The 24,381-nt window shown below is 32.4% G+C and overlaps 1 protein-coding gene and 1 long non-coding RNA gene across 5 annotated transcripts; one reads left to right on the top strand and one right to left on the bottom strand.

Annotated features, from left to right (window-relative positions):
- Nucleotides 1-9,482: 9,482 nt before the first annotated feature.
- On the bottom strand, nucleotides 9,483-14,461 carry MGL (methionine gamma-lyase). Its single transcript, XM_039020660.2, has 2 exons — nucleotides 13,455-14,461; nucleotides 9,483-10,163 (listed from the first exon to the last, which is right to left on the bottom strand). Exons 1-2 carry the CDS (start codon nucleotides 14,224-14,226, stop codon nucleotides 9,583-9,585), a joined length of 1,353 nt encoding a protein of 450 aa, XP_038876588.1. The 5' UTR covers nucleotides 14,227-14,461; the 3' UTR covers nucleotides 9,483-9,582.
- A 3,064-nt stretch (nucleotides 14,462-17,525) lies between these two features.
- LOC120069016 (uncharacterized) lies at nucleotides 17,526-23,974 on the top strand. Of its 4 annotated transcripts, none has more exons than XR_016524412.1 (4): nucleotides 17,526-18,022; nucleotides 19,735-19,832; nucleotides 20,499-20,866; nucleotides 23,755-23,974. It is a non-coding gene; the product is annotated as an uncharacterized LOC120069016 (long non-coding RNA). The 4 variants fall into 4 exon arrangements; XR_005479421.2 differs by having other exon boundaries at nucleotides 19,557-19,832; XR_005479420.2 differs by lacking the exon at nucleotides 23,755-23,974 and adding an exon at nucleotides 21,280-23,747.
- The last annotated feature ends 407 nt before the right edge of the window (nucleotides 23,975-24,381 follow it).

Here is a 24,381-nt window from a genome sequence, read left to right as displayed (position 1 = left end):
TGAAAAATAATAATAACGATAAAATAGCATAGAAAAGCATCATATATTTACATAAGAAGCGGAATACAGAAATGAAATACTGGAATCAGTAATTTTTTTAAATACATTATGAATTAAACCTTGTATATATACATAAAAAAAATGCATATGACAACATAGATTTATAACCACAATTATGCATTAAGACGCCCTCGGTTGTCGGGAGACAGGGTATCTCCCGACGTCGTAAAGCACCGTCGGGAGTTCTTTGGCCGTAATGGACCGTCGGGAGTTCCTTAGGACTCCCAACGAAAATAGGCATCGGAAGTTCATAAAGAACTCCCGACGGCCGTCGAGCGGCATCATGAGATGAGATCTGGTAAAAACCATATCCCCTTCTCCTTCATTTTCACCATTCTTCTCTATATTGAAACCCTAACCCGCCACCCCCACCCCCGCCCTCCCCCCTGATAACTTGTAGAAATACAAGTTATTTTTGCTTTTAAGTTAGAACAACTAAGATTTTTAATGATAATCTCTTCTCATTTTTAGTAGAAACGCATGGTTTATTCAAACATCAGCAAACTCATGCAAAAGAAGCTTTATTACTAAATATCGCGGCACTAATGCACTGTACAGGAAACGCATTAGACAAGTGTCGCAAGAAAAACTCTAACGCATGGGTCATGCATCGGAGGGAGTTCAACGCATAGAAGATTCATTGCTCCAGGCTGATTGTGTCACATCACCACTTGCAAGTATGGGTACCTGCCGCAGGTGGCGTCTGAAAAGCTTCCAAGCAGCATGCGGCATCTGAAAAGCTTCCAAGAGTCAGGCGGTCAACCAGGGCATGGACTTTAATGCTGACCAGGACATGGACTTTAACGTTGCCCATTCACCAAATGGACTTGACCAACGCCTATAAATAGATGAAGTCCCTCCGGAGTTAAGAGTTCGAAAATCATAAAGATCCTTACTCTCTGTAAATTGTAGTTATAGTCTTAATTCTGTAAAAGTTGTGTCGTGGTGTTGAGACGATCAAAAGGGTTGAGAACCACCACCGCCGCCAGTCTAGGAGTGGAGGACGCCACTCTTGAGAAAGACACTCCGTCCACTTCCTATACAAGTGATTATACACAATGAGATTGAGCCAGAGAACTACAAGAGATTGTATTCTTTGGCTTGACTCAATTTCCTTCTTATTTATTGCTTTCATTCCATTCAATTGAATATTGCTTTTGTAAAGACTCCTTGTTTCTTTATAAGATTCATATATTTGATCCTTCATACTTGCTATTGTTTATTTCTTGTTTATGTTGAATGCATTAATACTTTATGCACAACTTCATTCTAACGCTCAAGCCAACTTGACAACTTGGTAAAAGCATCCTTAACTTAGATTGTTCGAAAGAATAACTAAGCCGCATCAAGTAGACGCCTAGTATAGCTAGATATAGACTTATTGGTGTTTCCTGCATTTTATGTTAGACGCATGTATCCTAGAGATAGGCTTTGTATGTTATTCGCATTGAGAAATGTTGAATAAGGTCTAACGTATAAACAAACAGATAAGCAAATCATCTTATCTCATCCACATCACATCTTAGTTGTGTACATTCATCTTAGATCGACGTGTCCTCCTACCTCAAATTCCATTTTCGCATGACCCATCATATACCACTCAACTCTTTTGTATCTTCTTGCACAGGCATAGCAAGTTAGTGTAAATAATACATCTCTCATATTCATTTAGGAAAACCCCTACAATAGATACAACGCAAGGTCTGCGTTTGGTTAACTGAATCCCTGAGATCAACCCTGGACTTACCAGGATCCTAAATTAGATTTATACTTGGGTCTAGTTTAGGAAAACTTGAACGCCATTATTAGGAGTTGTGTACGTTCTGTGCATATAACTAACGCCCCAAGGCGTTACAATTACTTAAATGCATCAAAGCATAGACGCATCACTTATAATTAGAACTTATTTCTCCAATTTATTTTATACAATACACTCATAGAGCATCTCGCGATAGCAACGAACACCCCCTCCCCCCCCCCATTTTCCCTCTTCCCTACCGCTCTCCCTTCACGCCGCTGCCCCCCCTTCACGCCCGCCGTTTCTTTCTTCCCCGCCACTCCTCTTCACGCCCGCACCGCCGCCTGCCCTTCCCCCTTCGCGCTGCCGCCCACCGCCTTCTCCTTCTTCCTTTGCACCGTCGTCCGCCACCGCCTTCCCCCTTCATTGCTTGCGAATTTGTTGTTTATTTTCAAGCTTTCAACAAGGTTCGTGCACATCCATTTCATTTATTTTCTCTTATTTTGTATATTAATTTAAGTCATTGTTTTTAATTTTTAGCATGTTGGTAATGTTGATAATTAATGTTGGTAATGTTTAATTTCTAGCATGTTGGTAATGTTGGAAATTAATGTTGGTAATGTTTAATTTCTAGCATGTTAGTAATGTTGGAAATTAATGTTGCTAATGTTTAATTTCTAGCATGTTGGTAATCTAATGTGAATTATGAATTGTGGATTGTGGAGGTTATTATGGATTGAGTTTTTTTTTTCTTTTAATTCTTAAGGTTATGGATTACTTAATTTACTATAGTAGATGTTACAATTTCTGCAATTTGGTGGGTTATTGTAAATTGTGGATTATGAATGTTACAATTTATGCAATTTGGCAGATTATGGATGTTGCAATTTACTTAATTTTGGACTTAGTTTAGGGGCAAAAAAAAATCAATAACATTAGGGGCAAAAAAAAATCAAATCACCTATTACAAATTATTTAAAATTTTAAATTCTCCGAACAAACTTAGAATTGTTTATTAAATTAATCAAAATTCATGCTTAATAAAGATTTGTACTTTGTCCTCTAATCCAAATTATTGTTTTTTAAGGATGAATAAAAAATGGATTAAATTAAGGAATAAGTTATCAGTGGAGTATAGAGAAGGAGTATCCCAGTTTTTAGATATGGCGAAGTTTCATGTTAATAATTCCAAACGAATAAAATGTCCATGCAAGAATTGTATGAATTCAATTTGAGAAAAAATAGATAATGGAACGATATCTATTAACATATGGAATATCTCCCTCATACTGTGAATGGGTATATCATGGAGAGCCAGTAAACTTATCTAGAGGTTTTGAAAGTCATACAACTCATTCAATACATAATGTTGAAGTAGAAAGTATAGAGGGTAATGTTGTCGAAGAAAATGAGATGTTGAATCTTATAAACGATTTACAAGTTCCAATTGAAAACGAAGATGCAAATGAAGAAAAGATTGAGAATGAAATGTCCTCTAATGGTCAAGAAAGAGATACCACGAACTTATTCGAGGATTTAATGATCGAAGCACGTAATGAATTATACCCTGGTTGTTCGCAATTTTCGTCCTTGAACTTTTTAATGAAGTTGATGCATATCAAAGCTCTCAACGGCTGGAGTAACAAATCGTTTGACATGTTGCTGGAATTGTTAAAAGCAACGTTTCCAACTAGCACCCCTATACCTACTTCCTTTTATAAAGTCAAACGCGTGATTTAGGCCTAGGTTATGAGTCTATTCATGCGTGCAAATATGATTGTGTATTGTATTGGAAAGAGTTTGCAGGTTTGCAACAATGCCCCATTTGTGGTGAGTCTCAGTAAAAAGTTAATGATGGCAAGGGTAAAAAAATATCACATATGGTATTGAGTCATTTTCTATTGATACTGAGATTAAAACGATTGTTTTCATCAAAAGAAGGCGCTTCTGACATGAGATGACATAAAGATAAGTGAGTTGAAATGAAGGATGTATTGCGACATCCAGCTGATGCAGAGGGGTGGAAACATTTTGATCGTGAATTTTTTCATTTCTCTTTAGATCCCCGAAATGTTCATTTGGGATTAGCTTCAGATGGGTTCAATCCGTTTGGAAATTCCTTATATTATCACTTCTTATAGTATGTAGCCTGTGGTGATAATTCCTTATAATTTACCCCCTTGGAAATGCATGAAGGAAACAAACTTCTTCATGTCTTTGCTTATACATGGTCCAAAATCTCCTGTAAAGGAAATTGATGTTTACTTGCAGCCGTTGATTGAAGAGTTGAAAGAGTTATGGACAATAGGTGTGTAAACTTATGATTCTGTTACTGGTGAGTTTTTTCAACTATATGCTACTTTATTATGGACGATTAATGACTTCCTTACATACGGTGACCTATCTGGGTGGAGTACAAAAGGTTATCAAACATGTCTAATATGCAAAGAAGATAATTCGTCCTTCGGGATAAGAGGAAACATATCATTTATGGGACATCGACGTCGAAATAGGCAACATGATGGAAAAGTTGAATGTAGACCTCCTCCAGTTGTAATGAATGGAGAAGATATCTTACAAAAAATAAATACGTTAAACTTTTTTGTACTTAGCAAACATCCATCGAAGCAAGATAAAAAAAAAAAAAAACGAATTCTAAACTGGACTAAGAAAAGTATTTTTTTTTTCCAACTTTCATATTGGTCCAGACTATTGTTACGACATAAATTGGATGTAATGCATATTGAAAAAAACATATGCGACAATTTGGTGGGCACATTGTTAAATATTGAAGGAAAGATAAAGAATACAACGAACACTCGATTAGACTTACAAGATTTGAAGATAAGAAAGAACTTACATTTGATACAGGTCGATAACAGATTTGTAAACCACACGCAGCATACATATTAACTAATGGTGAACGAATTTTGTTTTGTAAGTATTTGAAATCAGTGAAATTTCCTGATGGAAAAATCACTGATGTGTGAATGACAAAGATGGAAAAATATCGGGGCTAAAAACACACGAATGTCATATGTTGCTTCACAGACTACTCCCTATTGGTATTCGAGCATACCTACCGAAAAATGTATCCACTGCTATTGTTGAATTGTATACATTCTTTCGCGACTTATGTGCAAAGACAATATATGTAAGTGATTTGAACAGACTACAAGCAGATATCATAGTCATACTTTGTAAGTTGGAGAAAATATTCCCGCCTGCCTTCTTCGATGTAATGGTACACCTTTCAGTTCATCTATCATATGAAGGAAAAGTGATGGATCCAGTTAGTTATAGTTGGATGTATCCTATTGAAAAAAGTTTACGAACATTAAAATAATTTGTACGAAATAAAGCACGTCTCGAGGGGTCTATAGCGGAAGCATATGCAATGAATGAATCATGGAATTTCTGCTCGCGATATCTAAGTGGGATTGAAACGAGATTCAATAGAGATGAACGAAATGATGATAACATTCCCGATCATGAGATATTTGGTAAAAAAAATTAATTATTTAGGCAGAGGGTACGACCATTAGAAGCGTGAACTTTACGAACGCTATCAGCGAAAGAAAAGTGTATTGCACATTGGTACATTCTCAACAATTGTAAAGAAATAATAGACTATCGCAAGTACGTTTCAAACTTTATAAATTTCTAAGTTCTAGGTTAAATCCTTTGATATAACTTTCAAATGATCAATTTCGTGAAGCTCAAAGCGCCTCTGACTTATATATAAGACATCAACATAAATTTCCCGATTGGTTCAAATCTCAGGTATATATAATATTGAAAGTTGAGAAATGATTCATTTTTCGTAGTCATTTTTAATGTATAATTAATTATCAGGTTCTACAACAGCGCGAGAGAGAGAAGATATCTCTGATGATTTCTTTTCACTTGCAATGGGACCTTCGTTTGAGGTACGCTCTTACAATGGATGCATTGTTAATGGGGTACAATTTCACACTGTAGAGCGTGATAATCGTCGAGCTACACAAAATAGTGGAGTCCTAATGACCGGAGAGATCAATGGGAACAGAAGTGTGAATAACAATTTCTACGATGTTGTAGACGAAGTATTAGATTTCCAATATACGAACAGAAGACGTGTTTTTTTGTTGAAGTGTAGATGGTTTGACACGGATAACAACAAAAATAATAGGACATATGTGGATTTAGGATACAAATCGATCAATACATCACACTTTTGGTATGTCGATGAGCTTTTCATCTTTGTTATCTAAGCATAACAAGTCTTTTACATTGATGACATCAAATATGGTAGCAATTGGAAAGTTGTTCAAGTAGTCCAAAATAAGCGAATATGGGATGTACTAGAAGTGAATGATGTTGAAAATGCACAACTAGATTTACTAGAAATTGTTGGTGGAGTCTGAATCGATGAAACCATTAAGGAGGTTACTTTATGCAGAGTTGATGTTGATCCTATAGTTGTGGAAAGACCAATTATTGGACATGGCGATGATGACTTCATAAATGATGATGATGAAGAACAATTATCTCCCAATGATGAAGTGTTTCAGATTAAAATAATTTAGGGCGTGTATCATTTACTGCATTTACTATTATAGAATATTTGTTATTTACTTTTTTGTTAAAATATAGGAATTGTCGGAGACGAATAGGAAGAATAGAGAGAAATTACCGTTCAACCACATAGGCAGATTAGAGTCATTCCTGCACATTCAGGCAGAATTGCAGGTAAAGGAAGGTCGAGAAATAGGACGTGTTGACCTATCTATAGAAACATGCTCTAAAGGTGGCAAGTTCGTGAACGAGGTAGCTGAAAGTGCATATGTAACATTTTTTGTTTTACTATCGTGTTGTTTTTCATTTATAACTTCAGTCACTCGTACTTACACATTTAACTAATATATCTAGAATCAAATGTTAGAAATACAATCCAACCCCACTCTAGAAGGTTCTCAACCACAAACAGGGGATGAAATCTGTGAGACGGTTTTGGGTAGACGCTCCGAAAATTCAAAAGGCCTAGGGTGGGGCCCTAAACCTAAGTCAAGAAGGGCTAGCAGCTCATCGAGTTCGTCATCTACTTAAGGAATGTAGAGGGGGATGAAGGAATTGAGAGCCAATTTCGAACAGTCTCAGTCAAAGATTAAGGAACTTGAAGACGTTCAGAAACAAATGAAAGAGGATCATGCAAGACAAATGGAAGAAATGAAAAAAATGATTGAAGACATGACATGATCATAAAGAAGAGGGCCATTGAATTAGGTACGATTACTACATTATTTAGTTGTCTAATATGTTGCTATCTTGCAGTTATGGTAGCAAAGTAGTTATGTCTTAAGTAGCTTTATGATAAAGAATTGTTGGCTATCCTGCAATTATGGTAGCCAAACAACTGGATTTTGATGTGTTTTTTGTCGTTTTGTCGTTTTTGTGTGTTTTTGTGTGTTTTTGTGTGTTTTTTTTTTTATGTTCGGGAGGTTTCATGTTTGTCGTAGGGGGAGGGTAGAGTTTGATTATACTCGTTTTATCGTTGAACTTGGAGTTTTTATGTATTTATGGATGTCTATGAAGTTCTAATGTGTTGTGGGGGGTGGGTTGAGATTGGTTTAAATTGTTTTGGGGAGAAAGTTTGAGTTTTATGTGTTCGTTCTTGTTTATGAAGTTTGAATATGTTGTGGGGGTGCGTAGAGTTCGGTTGTAATCGTTTTGGAGTTGAATTTGTAGTTTTTTGTGTATTTTTTTATGTTCGGGAGGTTTCAAGTTTGTCGTGGGGGTGGGTAGAGTTTGATTATACTCGTTTTGTCATTGAACTTGGAGTTTTTGTGTGTTTATGAATGTTTATGAAGTTCTAATGTGTTGTGGGAGTGGGTTGAGATTGATTTAGATTGTTTTGGGAAGAAAGTTTGAGTTTTATGTGTGTTCGTTCTTGTTTATGAAGTTTGAATATGTTGCAAGGGTGCGTAGAGTTCGGTTGTAATCGTTTTGGAGTTGAATTTATAGGTTTTTGTGTATTTTTTGATATTCGGAGGTTTCATGTTTGTCGTGGGGGGTGGATAAAGTTTGATTATACTCGATTTGTCGTTGAACTTGGAGTTTTTGTATGTTTATGAATGTTTATGAAGTTCTAATGTGTTGTGGGGTGGGTTGAGATTGGTTTAGATTGTTTTGGGGAGAAAGTTTGAGTTTTATGTGTGTTCGTTCTTGTTTATGAAATTTATGAAGTTTGGTTGGACGATTATGAAGTTCTAATGTGGTCTTGTTTATTTATGAAGTTTGGTTGGACGAACATTTGAATGTTTTTGTTTTATTGTAGGATGCTATTCAGATATGAGGTTGGATGATTGTTCAAGATGTTTTGTTCCAGACGTTGTTTTATTTGGTATCAACTTTGTTTATCGTAGGATATTGTCATTTTTCATTTATGTGTTATAGTATGGATTTCGTTTTCTTTGTTTTATAAATTATATGAATCTGTTTAATTTGGTTAATTATGTTTTACAGGTTATTCAGATCAAATTTTAAAAAATTACAAATTATAAATTAAAAATATTTAAAAGACAATTTTCAACTAATGAAGGAACTCCCCATGCATATTTTACTGCGTCAAGAGTTTCTATAACTCCCGACAAATAAAACAAACCGTCGGGAGTTCCTGACGCATGAAACAAGGCATCGGGAGTTGTCGAAGAACTTCCGATGCATGTATAGGGCGTCGGGAGTTCCTTAAACTGTCGATGCCGTATATAATGCGTCGACAGTTTAAGGAACTCCCGACGCCTTTGTTTCATGCATCAGGAGTTCCTCTCCCGACGGAGATTTCCCAACCAAACTCCTGACGATCTATTATTAGTCAAGAGAGGCTCTCCTGACGCATTTTCCACCCTTTCCCAATGAATTGTGACTTCGGGAGAAGTTCAATTTCTTATAGTGATATATATATATCAAAATAAAAGCTCCTAAAATCAAGGGAATAATATTATTACAAGTCTTACATGGATGGAATAAAATGAATTTAATAAATATCACTTTAAAAAGTCAAAAATTGGATTGATGAGAATAATAGGAAACAAAATAATACTAAATTTTCAAAAACTAAAAATAAAAAAGTTAATTTTGTCTAAAATTATAGGTAAAAACTCTTAATGAAATAATTCAAATTTTTAGGACATGTTTATGACATATAAGATGCAGAGAGGATTTTTCGCATAAAAGTCTTTTAAAAAAATAAATTATTAAGTAAGTAGACACAAATTATAAATTTTAAAGATTAAACTACCCAAAACATGATTCAATTAGTAAAACATGATTCAATCAATATAATAGTAAAATTTCTATTATATTGATACTTGATAGTACCGATGGTTATTGTTTCTCGTGGCTTCATTTCACAACTTTTCCTAGCATACATCTCACTATTTTTCTTAGTAAATCTCTTTTTATTTCATGCTCATAATTATCTTCTCTCTTACATCTAATACTTTCAATCATACCCAACATGCATATAATCAACCAAGTTAATTGTTCAACCAAAATGCATAAATACCATTGTCTAATTGATGTGTTAAATAACATGTATTTATTCTTTAATTTCAAAACATCATACTCATAAGCAATAAGCAACTATACATATTATGGGTGAAAGTCGATTCGATTTTATCGATTTTAGAGTAGACACCAAGAATCAAACCAAATCGATCAGTTTTATAAAGAAGAGGTCCAAACCGATGTCCCATAAAGAACAAAACAGATCTGAACCAGTAATTAAGGTTCCAAATTTGTGATTAATTGTTGGACAATGGAAGCCCCATGTCTTGCAATTTGGCAAGAGCCTTCTCAAATTGGCTCCATTTTTGGTCCAATGTGCCCATATATCCAATAGACATTCTTACAAGGCCTGGTGAGATTCCAGCCAATTCCTTTTCCTCTCCACTCATTTCACTGCTTGTGCTGCTGCCTGAGCATGACATTAGGGTTTCATAGTACCCTAAACTGACAGCCATGAACCCAAATTGGGTGGTGTTTTGGAGTACATTCATGAGCTTGTTTGCTCTTTCCTCGGTCCCCATGTCTATACACAACATTCCCCCGAACCCGTATTCTGGGTTCGCGAGGCTCTTCATTAGTTGGTGTTGTGGGTGGTCTTCTAGTCCCGGGTATATCACCTTTAGCCCTGCCGCCTTCATTCGCTCTGCAAACACCAACGCTCTTCTGCAATGTTCCTTCATTCTCAAGCTCAAGTGAGGGATTCTCTCCGACAGCTCGAACGCCACCTTTGCGTTCATAGTCGGCCCCAGAAGCATCAAGCTCCCCTGTCGTAGGTCCATCATCGAGTTCACTAGCTTTGCAGGCCCGCACACCGCACCTACACACCCCCATCAAATCCAATTATTTTTATCTACCTCAACACCTAATATGTTAAGACTCTCATTCTTTCGACATTATCTCATGCTCTTATGCCATGGTTTCTTTTCTTTTATAAATTTTCCAAATATCAAAATAAAAATCAAAGCTTTTGAATTGCCTACGTTTATACCGAACGATGATCCGTCAATGTAAATATAGTTCAACTGACACATGAACTTGTATTATTAACCTCCATCAACATCTGCATTTTGATTCCCCATCTCATATATGAAAAATCGAATCTTTTAACTTTATGACATTTTTTTTTTTTTCTTTTAACCTTCATGCATAGCCAAGTCCTTAAAGCACTTCTACTTTTGCTAAACCTTTCATATATAGGAATATTTGTCACTTCATGTGATGTTATATTTAATTTCAAGGAAGGAAAAGAAAGAAAACATCCATATCCCATCCCATTCCCAACTAAAAGCACTTTTAGAAAAAGCATATGAAGACGACAAATTGAGTCACAAATAATTCACGAGAAGCCAACACCAAAAACCCATCATCTGTCATCACATGACATGGCCCCCATCCCCCCACCATTTTTTTTAAAAAAACTTTTTTTAAGAAAAAATATATGTATTATCCTTTGCCAACACGATAAAAAATAGAAAAGAAATTTATGGATTCTAAATTCTAGAATTTTTCTTCTCTCTAGTCAAATAAATTTAAAATTTTAAACTGACACTAGAAACTAATTTTAAATTGGTTGTATTAGAATTTAGATAGGGTGATAATTAGCTGCACCTTAAGCAAATCTCATGCATTCTATTTTTTTTAGATAGTAAAAATTAAAAAAATTAAAAATTATCAAATGACAATCTGGATTACATCATACACTCAATTTTTTTTCTATTAAATAATATATTTTAGTTCTTAGTTAATATATATTTTTTTTCATTTAATCTCTATTCTTTTTAAAAGTTTCCCTTAAGGCATATTCAAGTGTAACTATTTGGTTTTAAAAAATTGTTGTTTTCTCACAACACATAAATCATGATTTTCATTTTTCTAAGTTAATATTAGAATTTTTAACCAAAACTCCAAAATTAAAAATAAATTTTAAAATTTTCTTTTAAAAAAATCAGAACGTAGCTAAAACTTTGAAAGCATTCTTAAAAGTAGAAAACAAAATAAACAAATCATATGGATCAAAATAGAGTTCATAAGTTTATTTTTCAAAAAGCAAAAAGCAAAAACTAATAGTTGTCAGACCGTTGACTTCTTATTAAAAAAATATCTATATCAATTAAACTATGCTCAAATTGATACCGATAGATATTACTATATAATGACAAATTGCTCGACTATTAATGCAATATGATGTTACTTTCCACCTTTCCAATAGTCACGGAACAAAACTAGACAAACTAGTACACTCTTCTAGCCATATATCATAGAGCACTAAAAGAATATTTCCAATTTTTTAAGTAAATAGCATATACTCTTTAATTTACCTTAATCCCTACATTTAAAAGAAGTCAACAATCCATTTATGTGAAAGTTTCGATCTAAATCTACACAATTATTAGTTATAATTGAAATAGCTCTCAAAAGTTTAGGGATGTTAAGAGATGTTAGAATTTTTAGCAAAATTCTAAAATCAAAAATAGATTTTGTTTTTTATTTTCTATTTTTAAAAATTAAATTCCCAAAAAAAAAATAATAATAAAAATAATTGTTTAAAAAAAAATGGCACCGACATTCTTAATATAACGAGAGATTTGTTAACCATTTTTTTCAAATGTCTAAAATTCAAATATTTAGATAAGTATAAAAAAAACATGCATAAATTTTAAAAAACCAAATGGATAAACAAGAAAATAAGGGTATATCGTTTTCTCTCTACATATATTTCTATATTCCATTCTATTAATAAGTCAAATACTCACGTTTTAATAACTATTTGATTTTCATTCTTATTTCTGTCTATAAATTAAGTTCGTCGGATGTTTAAATTTTTAGTTAAATAAAAACAATATAAATTTTAAAAAAATATATGGAAAAAAATCATTAACGAGGAAAGAGAGATATATCAGTAGGATTATTCTCAAAATTGAGATACACTTTATTTTTTTTTAAATTCTACTTCCAATTTTAGTCGATATATTTTATTTAAATCTTAAATTTAGTTCAAGGATTAGTTTATGGTTGATCTTGAAATAAAAATATATTATCTTAAATTTCATTTTTTATTGTTTACTTTTTAGAATTGTTTTGAAAATTCAAATAATAATTTTAAAACTAGGTTGTTCTTGAAATTTGGTTCAGAATTCAAATCTTTATTTCTATATACATACATAAAAATCATGGTATGAAAATATGAAAAAACAATCACAATTTCCTAAACAAAAAGTAAAAAAGTAAATAATTATTGCAAGCCGAAAGGTCTATATAATATGGTATTAGTTAAGGCTGTTCAAATGATTCGACAAACTAAACAACCCAACCCAAATTATAAAAGTTAGGTTGGGTTAGCTTTAATTTTAGATTGGATTGAGTTGAATTCTTATATTTTTATGATATTTGTATGAAATTTGTAATAGATTTCTTGGATTTTGATATTTAACCTTTGATTTTTAGTTATCAGTATGTGTTGTACACAAATTTAATTATTTTAAATTAATAAAAAATGTAAAAAAAAATGAGAAAAATAAATAAATAACTTGAAAACAACCCGAGTTGGATTGGAGACCCTATTCGGATTGCCAATCTGATTAAACGAATTTCGAGTTGGTCTAAAACATCCCACCAACCAAATTCATATACGTCCCTACATTAATAGTGAAAGTTTAAAATAAAAATAAAAAATCCTAAAACTAAATTAGTATTAAAACATTTTTCTCAAGAAAAAAAAGAGTAGTAAAACATAGGTTAAAAATCATTTACTCACTAAACTTCCAAAGTAACCACTCAATCAAGTCTACTTTGGTTTATAAGCATTTAAGTCATATATTTTAGTTGGTAACAAATTTAGTTTATGACTAATAAAAGTATAGCTCAATTGGCATAATGATTATACTATTAATCTCGAGGTATGAGATTCATTCTTCGACCCCACACTTTAATTACAATATTTTTTTAAAAAAAAAAACAAAAAACAAATTTGGCCCTATAGAAAATTGGTAAAAAATGAATACGAACATGTATCCAAATATTTGTGAAACCTAATTGGTTGTCGTCGAGGTGGCTATCAAGGTCATAAAATTTAAAACACATACTTGCAAAAAAAAAAAAAGGAAAATACCTGCAATGATGTCAGCACCACCGCTTATGAACTTAGAAATACTGTGAACGACAACGTCAGCACCGAGCCTCGCCGGCGACAGAACCATAGGCGCAAAAGTATTATCCACCACCACCGTCAGCCCATTTTCATGTCCAATCCGACACAATTCCGGTATGTCCGCCACCGCCAACGTCGGATTCGAAACCGCTTCAAAATAAAGCACTTTCGTTTTCCCTTCCACTATTTCCTTCTCCACTTCCTTCAAATCCCCTATGTCCACAAACGACGTCGTTATGTTCGATGTCCTCGGTAAAAAGTGGGTCAACAAAGCGTGGGTCCCACCGTACAATGTTCTACTCGCCACCACGTGGTCCCCACTCGCTAGGAGTTGGAGGAGAACGGAGGCGATGGCTGACATTCCACTGGCGGTGCAGTACGCGGCGGCGGTGCCTTCTAAGGCCGCCATCTGACGGCTGAGATTCAACACCGTTGGATTGAAATGACGGCTGTAGATGAAGAAATCGCGGTCAGGACCTAACTCTCCGGAGAACATCCGCCGCATCGTTTCCGGTTCCATGACGGTGAATGTAGCGGAGGCTTCAATTGACATGTTTACCCCTCCGTGTTCGCCGAATTCGTGACGCGTGTTGGCAATCGCGGCCGCTGGATCCTCGAGGAGAGATGAAATCATGGCCGTTGATTTCTTTGAATCGATTTTCATTATATCGTCCGATTCGTCGGGGGCCGATCTTTTTGTGCCGCAGAAATTATGGTTCTTCAATTGAGCCATGGAATGAGAGGAACAAAAAATTGGATTTTTTTTTTTTAAATAATAACTTCTTTTTTTTAAAAAAAATATTGTGGGATAATAACTGAAGAAGGGGGAGTTTATATAGAGACAAAATTGGGGGTGGGGGGTAAAATTGGAATATAGTGAATGTGGTCGTGTTTCAAGGTCTGTGGGATTTTTTGGAAAACTTAAAATTAAACACGTAACTGAACTGCATGTTGGAATGTCTGAGTGTTTGACTGTTTTGAATGGGAAATTAAAGCCAATTTAAAGTTCCGTTCAAAATAAATAAATAAAAATAATGTTTGATTTTTTTAAAAAAGGGCCAATTTAAAGTTGTTTTTTTTTTTGGAAAAAATTATATCTTAAAAAAATCTAAAATTAATTATTTTCATCATTGAACTTTTGTGATTGTATCAATTTACACCTTGCGTTACATTTCATTTAGAAAAATCTCATGTAGAAATTATAATCATATTAACAAAACATCTAAATATTCATAAAAGAATCTATTTAGACTCTTAGAATTTTTTTTTAGAATCATCTATGAATTTACTCTAATTATCAATTTTATAAGACTGATATTTGAAAAAGTCTACATGTATTTGAAAATTAATATAGGAATGATTTTTAAAGGTAATTGTCATGAAAAATTTAAATTGATTGACTGAATTTAATTGTATCAAATTATAAATTTTACACGTTGAATGAAATTTGGACAGAGGTAATCCATGAAAGTTTTAAATTGTGATACAATTATTATTGCCTTCCAAGTTTAGGAGAATAAATCCTTTTTTTTTTTTTGGTGAGGGTGCGTTTTGAAATGTGGTGTTTAATTCAATTGTAACGTAGTTGTGTGTGGGTTGGAGCAATTGGAAACTGCCAGCAAATTTATTTTAGGATTTGATTTTTGAAATCAGCAAAAAAAATTTTAAAATCCTATATTACTTTTGGATTTTCGATTTTTCTTTAATATCATATATATTTTTAATATATTAACTAGAAAACATCAAGATTTTATGTTATTATCTTTTTTGGATTAGATTTTTAGTTTTTTTTCTTTAAATTTTAGTTTGTTGGTGTATCATTTAATTATCTTATCATATGTTTTTATCGATATAATCAAATTAAAAATTCAGATTTGAAAAAATAAAAAAAAAAATGGCCAAATACGTATGCACCAACAGTCATTGCTCATATGGTGTATTATAGACATTTAAATTCTTAAAGTTGAATCAAATCCCTTCCATCTCAAAATATATATATATAAATGAGTTTGTTAGTTTATTGGTTAAAATACAAAATCTTATTTAAATTTTTACTGATTAAATTTTAGTGACCGTTGTAAATATAGGCATTAGATTCAAAGTATTAGCATATATAACATAATGTAAAAAAAAATTATAATCTTAAGAGTGCGTTTGAAAAACATTTTCAAGTGATTAATTCAAAAAATAAGTTATTTTGGAAGAAATTGAAGTGTTTAACAACCACTTAAAATAACTTTTCAAATGTATTTTAATTAGTTTTATGAATAAAAATGAGTTTTTTTTTTTTAAAAAAAAAAAAAAAAACTCATTTTTAAGTCAATCCAAATAGACTCCAAATCAATCAATTCAAATTCCAACCTTCCATATTATAATGAGATTAAACTACAAGTTTAGATCTAAACTTTGAAATTTATTTTTGTTTTATCCTTAAACTTTTAAAAGTGTCTAATAAACCGCTAAAACTTTGATTTTGTATTTAGTAAGTCATTAATTTCTTGTCTGATAGATTTAAAAAAAATGATCTAGTTGATTAAAATTTAAACTTTATATCTAAGAAAACTTTTAAATTTTTTAATTTGTATCATGTTCATGAATTTAACTAACTCAAAATTTCATAAACTAAATTTGTAGTTTTAAAAATTTAAGAGCCAATTAGATACAAAATTTTTAAGAAACTGTTTTATAATTATTTAATTTCGAAAATTAAAAAAAAAAATGTAGTTTTTAAAAACTTATTTTTTAAAAAAAAACTAACTAAAAATCATGATAAGAAATTTTAAAAAATAGATTTAGTTTTCAAAAATCAGTTGATTAAGCCTAAGTATTCTCTAAAATGATTTATGTGTTAGTTTGGTCATTGCAATGAAACGTACTTTTAACTGATAAGTTCTAAAAGAAAAACGGTCTAATTTATGAGTTGGAGCTTTTTATTTTTTATTTTTTGAAAGGAGTATTATTGTTTTTTTTTTTTTTTTCTTTTAAGGAAAGTTTTTTATATTCATTACATGCAAGGTAATTTGAATTGTGATAACTACATTACCTTTTGTCAATGGTTAAATTAAAGTATTAATATTCTTCTCTCTCTCTCTTTTTGAAATAGTATTAATATTCTTTCTTAAGTTTAATATTTATTTTTTTAAAGAATAAACTTCCTTATGTTGGAATGTTTAAATAAAAATTTCTACCTTTATAGTGTTATATTCTTTAAAAGATATTTAAGAAAAAAATTATTATTTATTTCCAAAAACTTGCATGTGGTAAGGTATATTCATATTATTCATCCTAATCACTTTTTAATGTATTAAAATTTATCTTTAATAAACGTTTTTTTCTTGAAAAATCTTTAATAAATGTTACCATCTTTACTTTAAACCAATATTTTATAGATAGATGTCACAATTTTTACCTTTTGAAAAATTGTACCAAGGTATATATATTGTGTGTGTTTATTGAATTATAAAAGATATATATTTGTAAAAATTTATCACTTAAATAGGTTTGTGTTTGATATATTTGATAAGTTTGTGTCTGATATACTTTGACAATAAATAGTATATCATTGATACGTTTTATATCAACAATACAAAATAATAGAAAAATACTTGCATGCATTTCGAGCTGCCACGTCGCACCTATATTTGTGCAATCCACTCAATTATCCAATCATAAATTACCATCTCGTAAAATCTATTATTTAAAAAAGAAAGCACCCCAGGTCAAGAAATGAGGCTTAGCTCAGTTTTCGTGCTATGGATTGTGTTATATCTTGGAAGTTTATGTTCGCACTACTACAACTTTTAATTACTTGACATTTTTATGAAAAAATGTCAAGTAATATGTAATTTTTTTTTTTAAAAAAAAAGTAAAAAATAATGAAAGAAAATTGGAGGCTCATGAAATTTTTTAGATTTTTCATGCTAGCCTAAACTTGACACGTTTTTAAAACGTTAAAGATATCAAATACAAAAGTTATATAAAATCTTTTATAATTTGTTTCCCATTCTCTTTCATTTTTATTTTCCTGCTCTCATTTTTGTTTCCCTCCCTTGAAGTAAGAATAAAAATAAATAAATAAAAACTCAAAAGCCCTAAACCTCTCTTCCCCCTTCTCTTCTTCGTGGTTCAACCTGAGCATCTTCAACTTGGTGCTCTTTTGTCCCTTTTTTCCATTTGAGTTGCTCCCGAACGGCAGCATGGTGATCTTCGACTCCAACCACAATTCGTTTGGCAGAGCTTCAATATCCCATCGAATACACCCCTAGTCCGCCAATCACTCTGTCTCGGCGGTGCAATGAAGCTAGGAAGCCGCGAATTGGAGTAATCAAATGTGAATGGACCTTACAGCTTCGTAGTGGAACGAAAAGCCCTAGATCTGTACTACAAAAGCCCTAACTCTCGAAAACCAATGTGCTACTTCGCATCCTCGAATCGGTTCGATCCGAAAAGTTATTCTCTCAATAATCACTCTCAACCTTAAGTAGATCCAGATCAAGGATTCACCGAGCAAGACGTGTATGGCGATGAAGGTAAGTTCCTGTGATCCTAAAAGCTTCCATTACTATAAACTTGAAGGTACGTTGTTTGGTCTTGTAAGTGTTGGGAATGTCTTAGAACTCTCGTAAATTTTATGTTAAACATTCTATTTATCAATAAAATATTATTGAGTGTTTTGTTCAATAAAGTAGTTGATTTTTTGCATTCTATTATGAAAATCCAATAAACATATTCATGACTATAGTATGAATACTTTAACTTTATATGTGGTGACATAAAAAGGATCAAGTTATGGTCTATAAGTATAGGGATGAAATTGAGTATCTCATCCTGGTAACACTATTGGATGCGACTCATTTTGTACATGTAATACAAATGATGTGATCCACAAATCATTCATGTAGAGACATGAGTGGAGGCATCCTATGCAATGAGTTTGCATTTAATTGGACCACGAAATAGTCACTTTTCTTTCTAACGACCGTTTACTGTTAGAACTGACTATTTCATATTTAAAGTAACCTAGGATAACTCGATCTTCTTAATCTTGAGCTAGCTATGAACTCCTGTTTATTCGGGATTATCCTTTGATCTGCATGGATGAGAGTAGTCCAAAAGTATTGCTCAATAAGCCTTCCATTTTGTGGATAAGACCAGATGGATAGTTGGGGACATAACTCTGCAAAATGAAATTCACTCCTACCCATTTTAGGGTTAGCAGATAGGTTGTTCTCTTAAGTGCTGATTCCAGGTCTTGAACAATCAGGGCTCCGCCTTCTCATGATAGAGAAGTACATGATTCATAAGTAGTATTATGAATCAAATTGTTCATTAGAGGGTCAGTGGGAACTTAAGGAACGAGATGTATTTACAGGCGTCTCACAGTAATTTTGACCCAGCTGTAATTACGAACAACCTGTAAAGGATCGACTTACTGATTATGGTTTATATGGACAGAAATATATCTACAGTGAGAAGAGTGCAACTATCGAGCTACAGTGGTGTGTCTTGATAGTTAACGAATAGTAATTAATTCAATTAAAGAGTTTTTAACGAATTAATTACAGATTATTGGAGCTCATGATCTGTAGGTCTATTAGGTCTATCTACTAGCTCATTAAATTGGAATAACAAATTGAGTATTGATGTATGAAATTAGGGTTATGAATTTGAAATGTTCAAATTCAATTTTAGGGTTTTCGATTGATTGTATGTGATACAATTATAAACGTTTATTTTAATTGAAATTTAACAAAATTGAAAAATAAATTAATATTTAAATTATGATTTAAATATAAATTAATTCATTGGTGATATTGATATTTTATTAATTTAATATTTAGGTATTAAATTAATATTATTTTAATTAAATAAGTTTAATTAAAAAAATAAATTAAAAAAATTAGTTTTATTTAATTAATTAATTTCGAATTAATTTTATAAAACTAATTTTTTTAAAAGAAAAATAATATAATAATGATTTTTTAATCATTTTTGGGAAAAATCCACTAACCATTATGTTGGATAATCACCAAATTCCATTTCTGTTTTGCAATGATCTTCAAGCTGGAGTTGTTCTTCATGCAACCCTGTACATTTCCATGAATTCTTCCTATATATAGAAGCTCCATGCATGAAGATCAATAAGGATGTTGAGATATACTTTCTCAATTGATAACCCAAAAACCCTACTCTTGTTCTTCATCATATCAACTTGTTTAAGTGTTTCCACCAAACGTTCCAGCTTGAGCATAGTAGAGAAGATCTGGATGGTAGTCCTTTCGTTGTTTCAAGCTCTTTCTTGGTGGAACTCAGTCGAATTTTTGAAGGATATCTTCAAAGGTAATAGGTGTTTCAAACCCTCTTTTGAATATCATATGTACAACATGCTTAAAACTCAAATTAAATGTAATTTAAGTACTTATTGATTCTGTAGTCTTCCGTTGCTTGATATATCATTCCTTCAGTAAGATTGTGTAATTCCTCTTCTGAATTCTTTAAAAACATTATGGGATATGAAAATAATTTAGTTTGATATGTAGATTGTGATGGTTCTTGTGAAATGTGTGATTCCCCAAATTTCTTTAAGAAGTGGTTTGGACAGTGCTTGCTGTTTCTTGGTTGCTTCTTGTACAGAGATGTTCATTTTAGGGAATTAGATTATTGAGATGTTCCTTAATTTGTCCACACTCTTTGCTTTTCGATTAACTATTTTGAGTCCAGTGTTTTTGTTCCTTGGAAAATTAGTTGATCATACATTTTAATATTGGGAAATGATAAAATAAAAAATGGATTAGAGTTTGTTTTTTGCCCTTAATTCTGAAGTTGGTTGAAAATGGCTAAATGCTTGTGGTTTAAATCTTTATGGAGTGGGAATGACAAATTTGTTAGGTCAAAACAATTAAAAATATTTTTTTTAATGGATCTTGACAGGTTAGATATAAGTTTTTTACACATTTTTCTCCTCTATATCAAAACTTTCTTCTCAGATCAACTTAACATGTGTAGAAATTCAGTGTGAACAAATGAAAGTAGATGAAGGGAAGGAGGAGGAAGAAGAACACTCACAATTATTGGTTTAGCATTTGAAGCCTACATTCACTATGAAGACAGCCTTAGGAGGATTTTATTCATATTCTTCGAAAGCATAAGCAATGGAGAATTACAAGATAAGACTTCATAATGCTATGTTCTTGGTCTCTCTTTTTCATATAAAAGTTGAATTCATATAACATTTAATGAAATTATACACATGCTTTTTCTATTTCATTTCTTTGTAACATAATTGAAGTTGATTGAGGAATTCAGAGAAAAGAATTCAATTATGGGATCAACTGATTTTTGTTCACCGTAGCTATCGTGGAGCAGAACTTCAGGTAATTTCTTAATGACTTTGGTGTAGGGGATAACTTTTTCCTGTGATGTTTATAACTTTTGTTCGATTGACATGTTTACTATTTCATATTTGATTATGTATTCCTAAATTCATCCACAAGAATGTTATGTCTTTAGAATTCTTTCACGTCTCTTTGAATACATATCTATATTTGAGAAGTGTAAAAAACATCATTGATGATATTGAGTTTACTTATGAAAGTGTGCAGACTATATGGAAGTCATCTAAACTAAATCATTTGTTGTAAACTTTATTTTGATAGATCTAGGATCGTGACCAATGTTCAAAGTTCAGATTAGCTTGTTTGTTTAGTTTCATAATCATTGTTTGAGTGATTCGATAGTTGATCAGTCAAGAGTAAAACATTGATCCTGATAATTTCAATGTTTACAGGTTTAGTCCCTTCAAATTTTGTCAAACACTTTCCAGCTCCCACTCAAATATGTTTGGTGAAGTTAGTGAAGAAAATCAAGTATGAGGATTTCCATGAGCAGCGGAAGGATCGTTCCAAATTCTATTCGAATTGAACATAAACAATTACAGTACAAACGGAAACTAACAGGTCATGCACAAAACGAAATTATAGCATGCTAACAAGAGTATCAAGGGATAGAGGATGCATACCTTTGAAGAAATATTCTTTAAAAATCCCTCGATCAATCTCCAAGCGTCCAAGAACATCAACTCTCGAACACAACGACCGAAACAACACGAACAATAACACAAACACAATGAACGGCCAACAGCTTCCTCGAACCCAATCGAACATAACGAACTAAGTGAGGACACCACTACAATAGTTACCTTGGTATTCTCGGTGTGAGAATCCAGAAGTTGTGGGCTCTGTATGAACTTGGCTTAAGGAAGAGACAAGAGGACAACAATCGAGTAGACGATCGAGCAAGTGGGAGATAAGATACTGTCTATTGTATAGACGATATGCTCAATCGTTTAATAAATGGTAGCCTATCGTATAGACTTGTCACTCGATCGTTTAGCTACGATCAGTTGAATGACTATCGTATAGTCAAAGGTGCGATCGTTTAGTCTCTGAAAGACTATCGCTTGATGAAACACTTTCACTTGATAGCTTATCCATGAGTTACTTTCCAAATGAAGTAACACTCCTAAATTTAGGAAAATATTTTTCCTTTTTATCTCACGATTACCATAAAACCACCAATAACCTCCCACTCAATCGGTTATTAAAGAAAAAGAAATCAATTATCATATAATTAATATATTATAAATAAATATGATAACCAACTTACCATATTATATTTATAACCTAGAGTTTTAATATTTCATCTCATGAAACATATAAACCATAGTTCTTTTTCTATTTTATGGTACTTAATGTAAATCATATTTACTTTAATCCTCCACTTGATGTATCTCATACATCACACCAATTATATCATATACAATTGAATTTCCTCTTGTTAATTTGAATACTTCAAATCAACCCCAAGAACTTATTCTCAACTTGAATTCATTGAGCTACCAAGGGGACCTTATGAACATGTAGCTTGAAGCTCCAACGGTACGTGAATAACTGACTAAACTCTTTAGTCACGGGATCCACCATCCGTTAACTGTCAAGTACTCCAATAAAGATCGACAGTTGCACTCTTCTCACTACAAATATATTTATGTGTCCATATTAACCAATCAACAGTACGATAACCATTCACAAATTGCTCGTAAGTACAGCTGGGTCAATTTACCGTTTTGCCCCTGTAGTTACATCTAACTTCTTAAGTACCACTAATTCCTCTAATGAAAAATAAGTCATAGTCCTACTATGACTGGGTTCTCTCTTCCAAAGAGAGGATGTGACCACTATGTTTAAGACCCATAATCAGCCCTTAAGGGAGCAATCTATCTACTTACCCCTGCTTCGGGGAAGGAGTGAATTCTGCCTTGTGTAACTGAGTTCCCATCTCCCCAATCAAACAAATCCCCAAAAAGGTAGGCTTGTTGAGTTGGCAATTTGGTCACTCTCACCCATAATAATCAAAGGATCGCCCTTAAAGGCAGGAGTTCTCAAAACACTTAGGATTAAGGTCATGTCACCCATGGTCATTTTAGTGAGATGTAAGTAAAGAGACGAATCATTTCGTGGTCCGATTTTATACAAACTCTTTGTATAGGATACCCCCGCTCACATGTCTCCACATGAATGGTCAGGAACAGGTCATTTGTAGTAATTCACAACACTTGTAAACCTCTACAAAGCAGGTCGTATCACTAGGATAAGGTGTCCCTCCTTTATTCTTATACTATAGACCTTTCATGTTATTACTTAAGGCATGATCCACTTATATATCTCATATACATGCTTAAGTTTACTTACAATAACCACGGATCTTTGTTTATTGTATATGAGTAAATGTAAATAAAATAACTCTTATTTTATTAATAACAATATGTATAATGTTTACAAACTACGAGACTCCGGGAGAATTAGGACATCAATCCCAACAGTTAGGTGAGTTCCAATATGTTTTCCACTTTTGCACATCAATATAAGTGTTGTAGCATAGGTCCTAACGTGTGGGAACCTTTTGTTTGCAAACTTCGATCATCAAATGCAAGAGCAGATTCTTATGTTAGTCTTCTGTCTGAGTAATTTTATCGTGTAACATGAAGGTAGAAGCAAGTAGGTTGAATTGAATCTTATTATAAGGTTTAGTTATCAAAGCCTTTTGTGATGTAGTATGGAACAATTCTCATGTGAACAATTCTTGTTAGTAGATGATTAGTTATAATGTTTGACAATCTTCCCTAGATTGCTTAGGTGTAGATTATCCAGAACTTGGTTTCTTTTGTAAAATCTATATCTTGCAGCTGTTCACTTTTTTTCAGGTGGAACTTTCATGCACATGCTTCTTCGAGCTGATGGTGATATTTTCCAATCCTTCCTTCATAATGTTCCATAATTATGGTCATTCTTACTATATTTGAATGGACTAGAAGTTGCTTATTGCTTCATCTTTTTCTTGTCAATGATATGCTAACTACCTTTGCTTGGGTGATTCATGAGTTCTTAAATTAAATGTCTTCACCTTAATTTGCTTATTGTCAATTCAAGTTGTTGTACATTTTATTGATTTTTGCCTTATATATGTTTATGTATTTTTCATATATATAGCCTAAGATAAAACAAGTATTAACTTCAATATTTGGCCTTTATATCGATTGATACAAGAGATTCGTACTCATAATTTGAGTTGGATAAGGTACAAGTTGAGCTAGCTGAATTTTTGGGTTCCTGCATGTGATGGCGACGACCTAAATTTTTTAGATTTGACAAAAAGTTTGATCATTTTTTTGAAGATGTACTTATGGAGATATGGGTGCTCATTTTCTTGAAGATATGAGTTAGGAGTATATGTTGACATTACTTTTTCATATGGGATTGACATATTTTGTTAGTATATGTGAAACGTAGATTGTAATGTTGGAAATATGTGTTGATCATATAGGGTACTT

The sequence above is a fragment of the Benincasa hispida genome, chromosome 11 (genome assembly GCF_027475165.1).
Source record: "Benincasa hispida cultivar pf3 chromosome 11, pf3_genome.v1.1, whole genome shotgun sequence".
Taxonomy (NCBI): Eukaryota; Viridiplantae; Streptophyta; class Magnoliopsida; order Cucurbitales; family Cucurbitaceae; genus Benincasa; species Benincasa hispida.
This window is presented reverse-complemented; position numbering and strand designations above follow the sequence as displayed.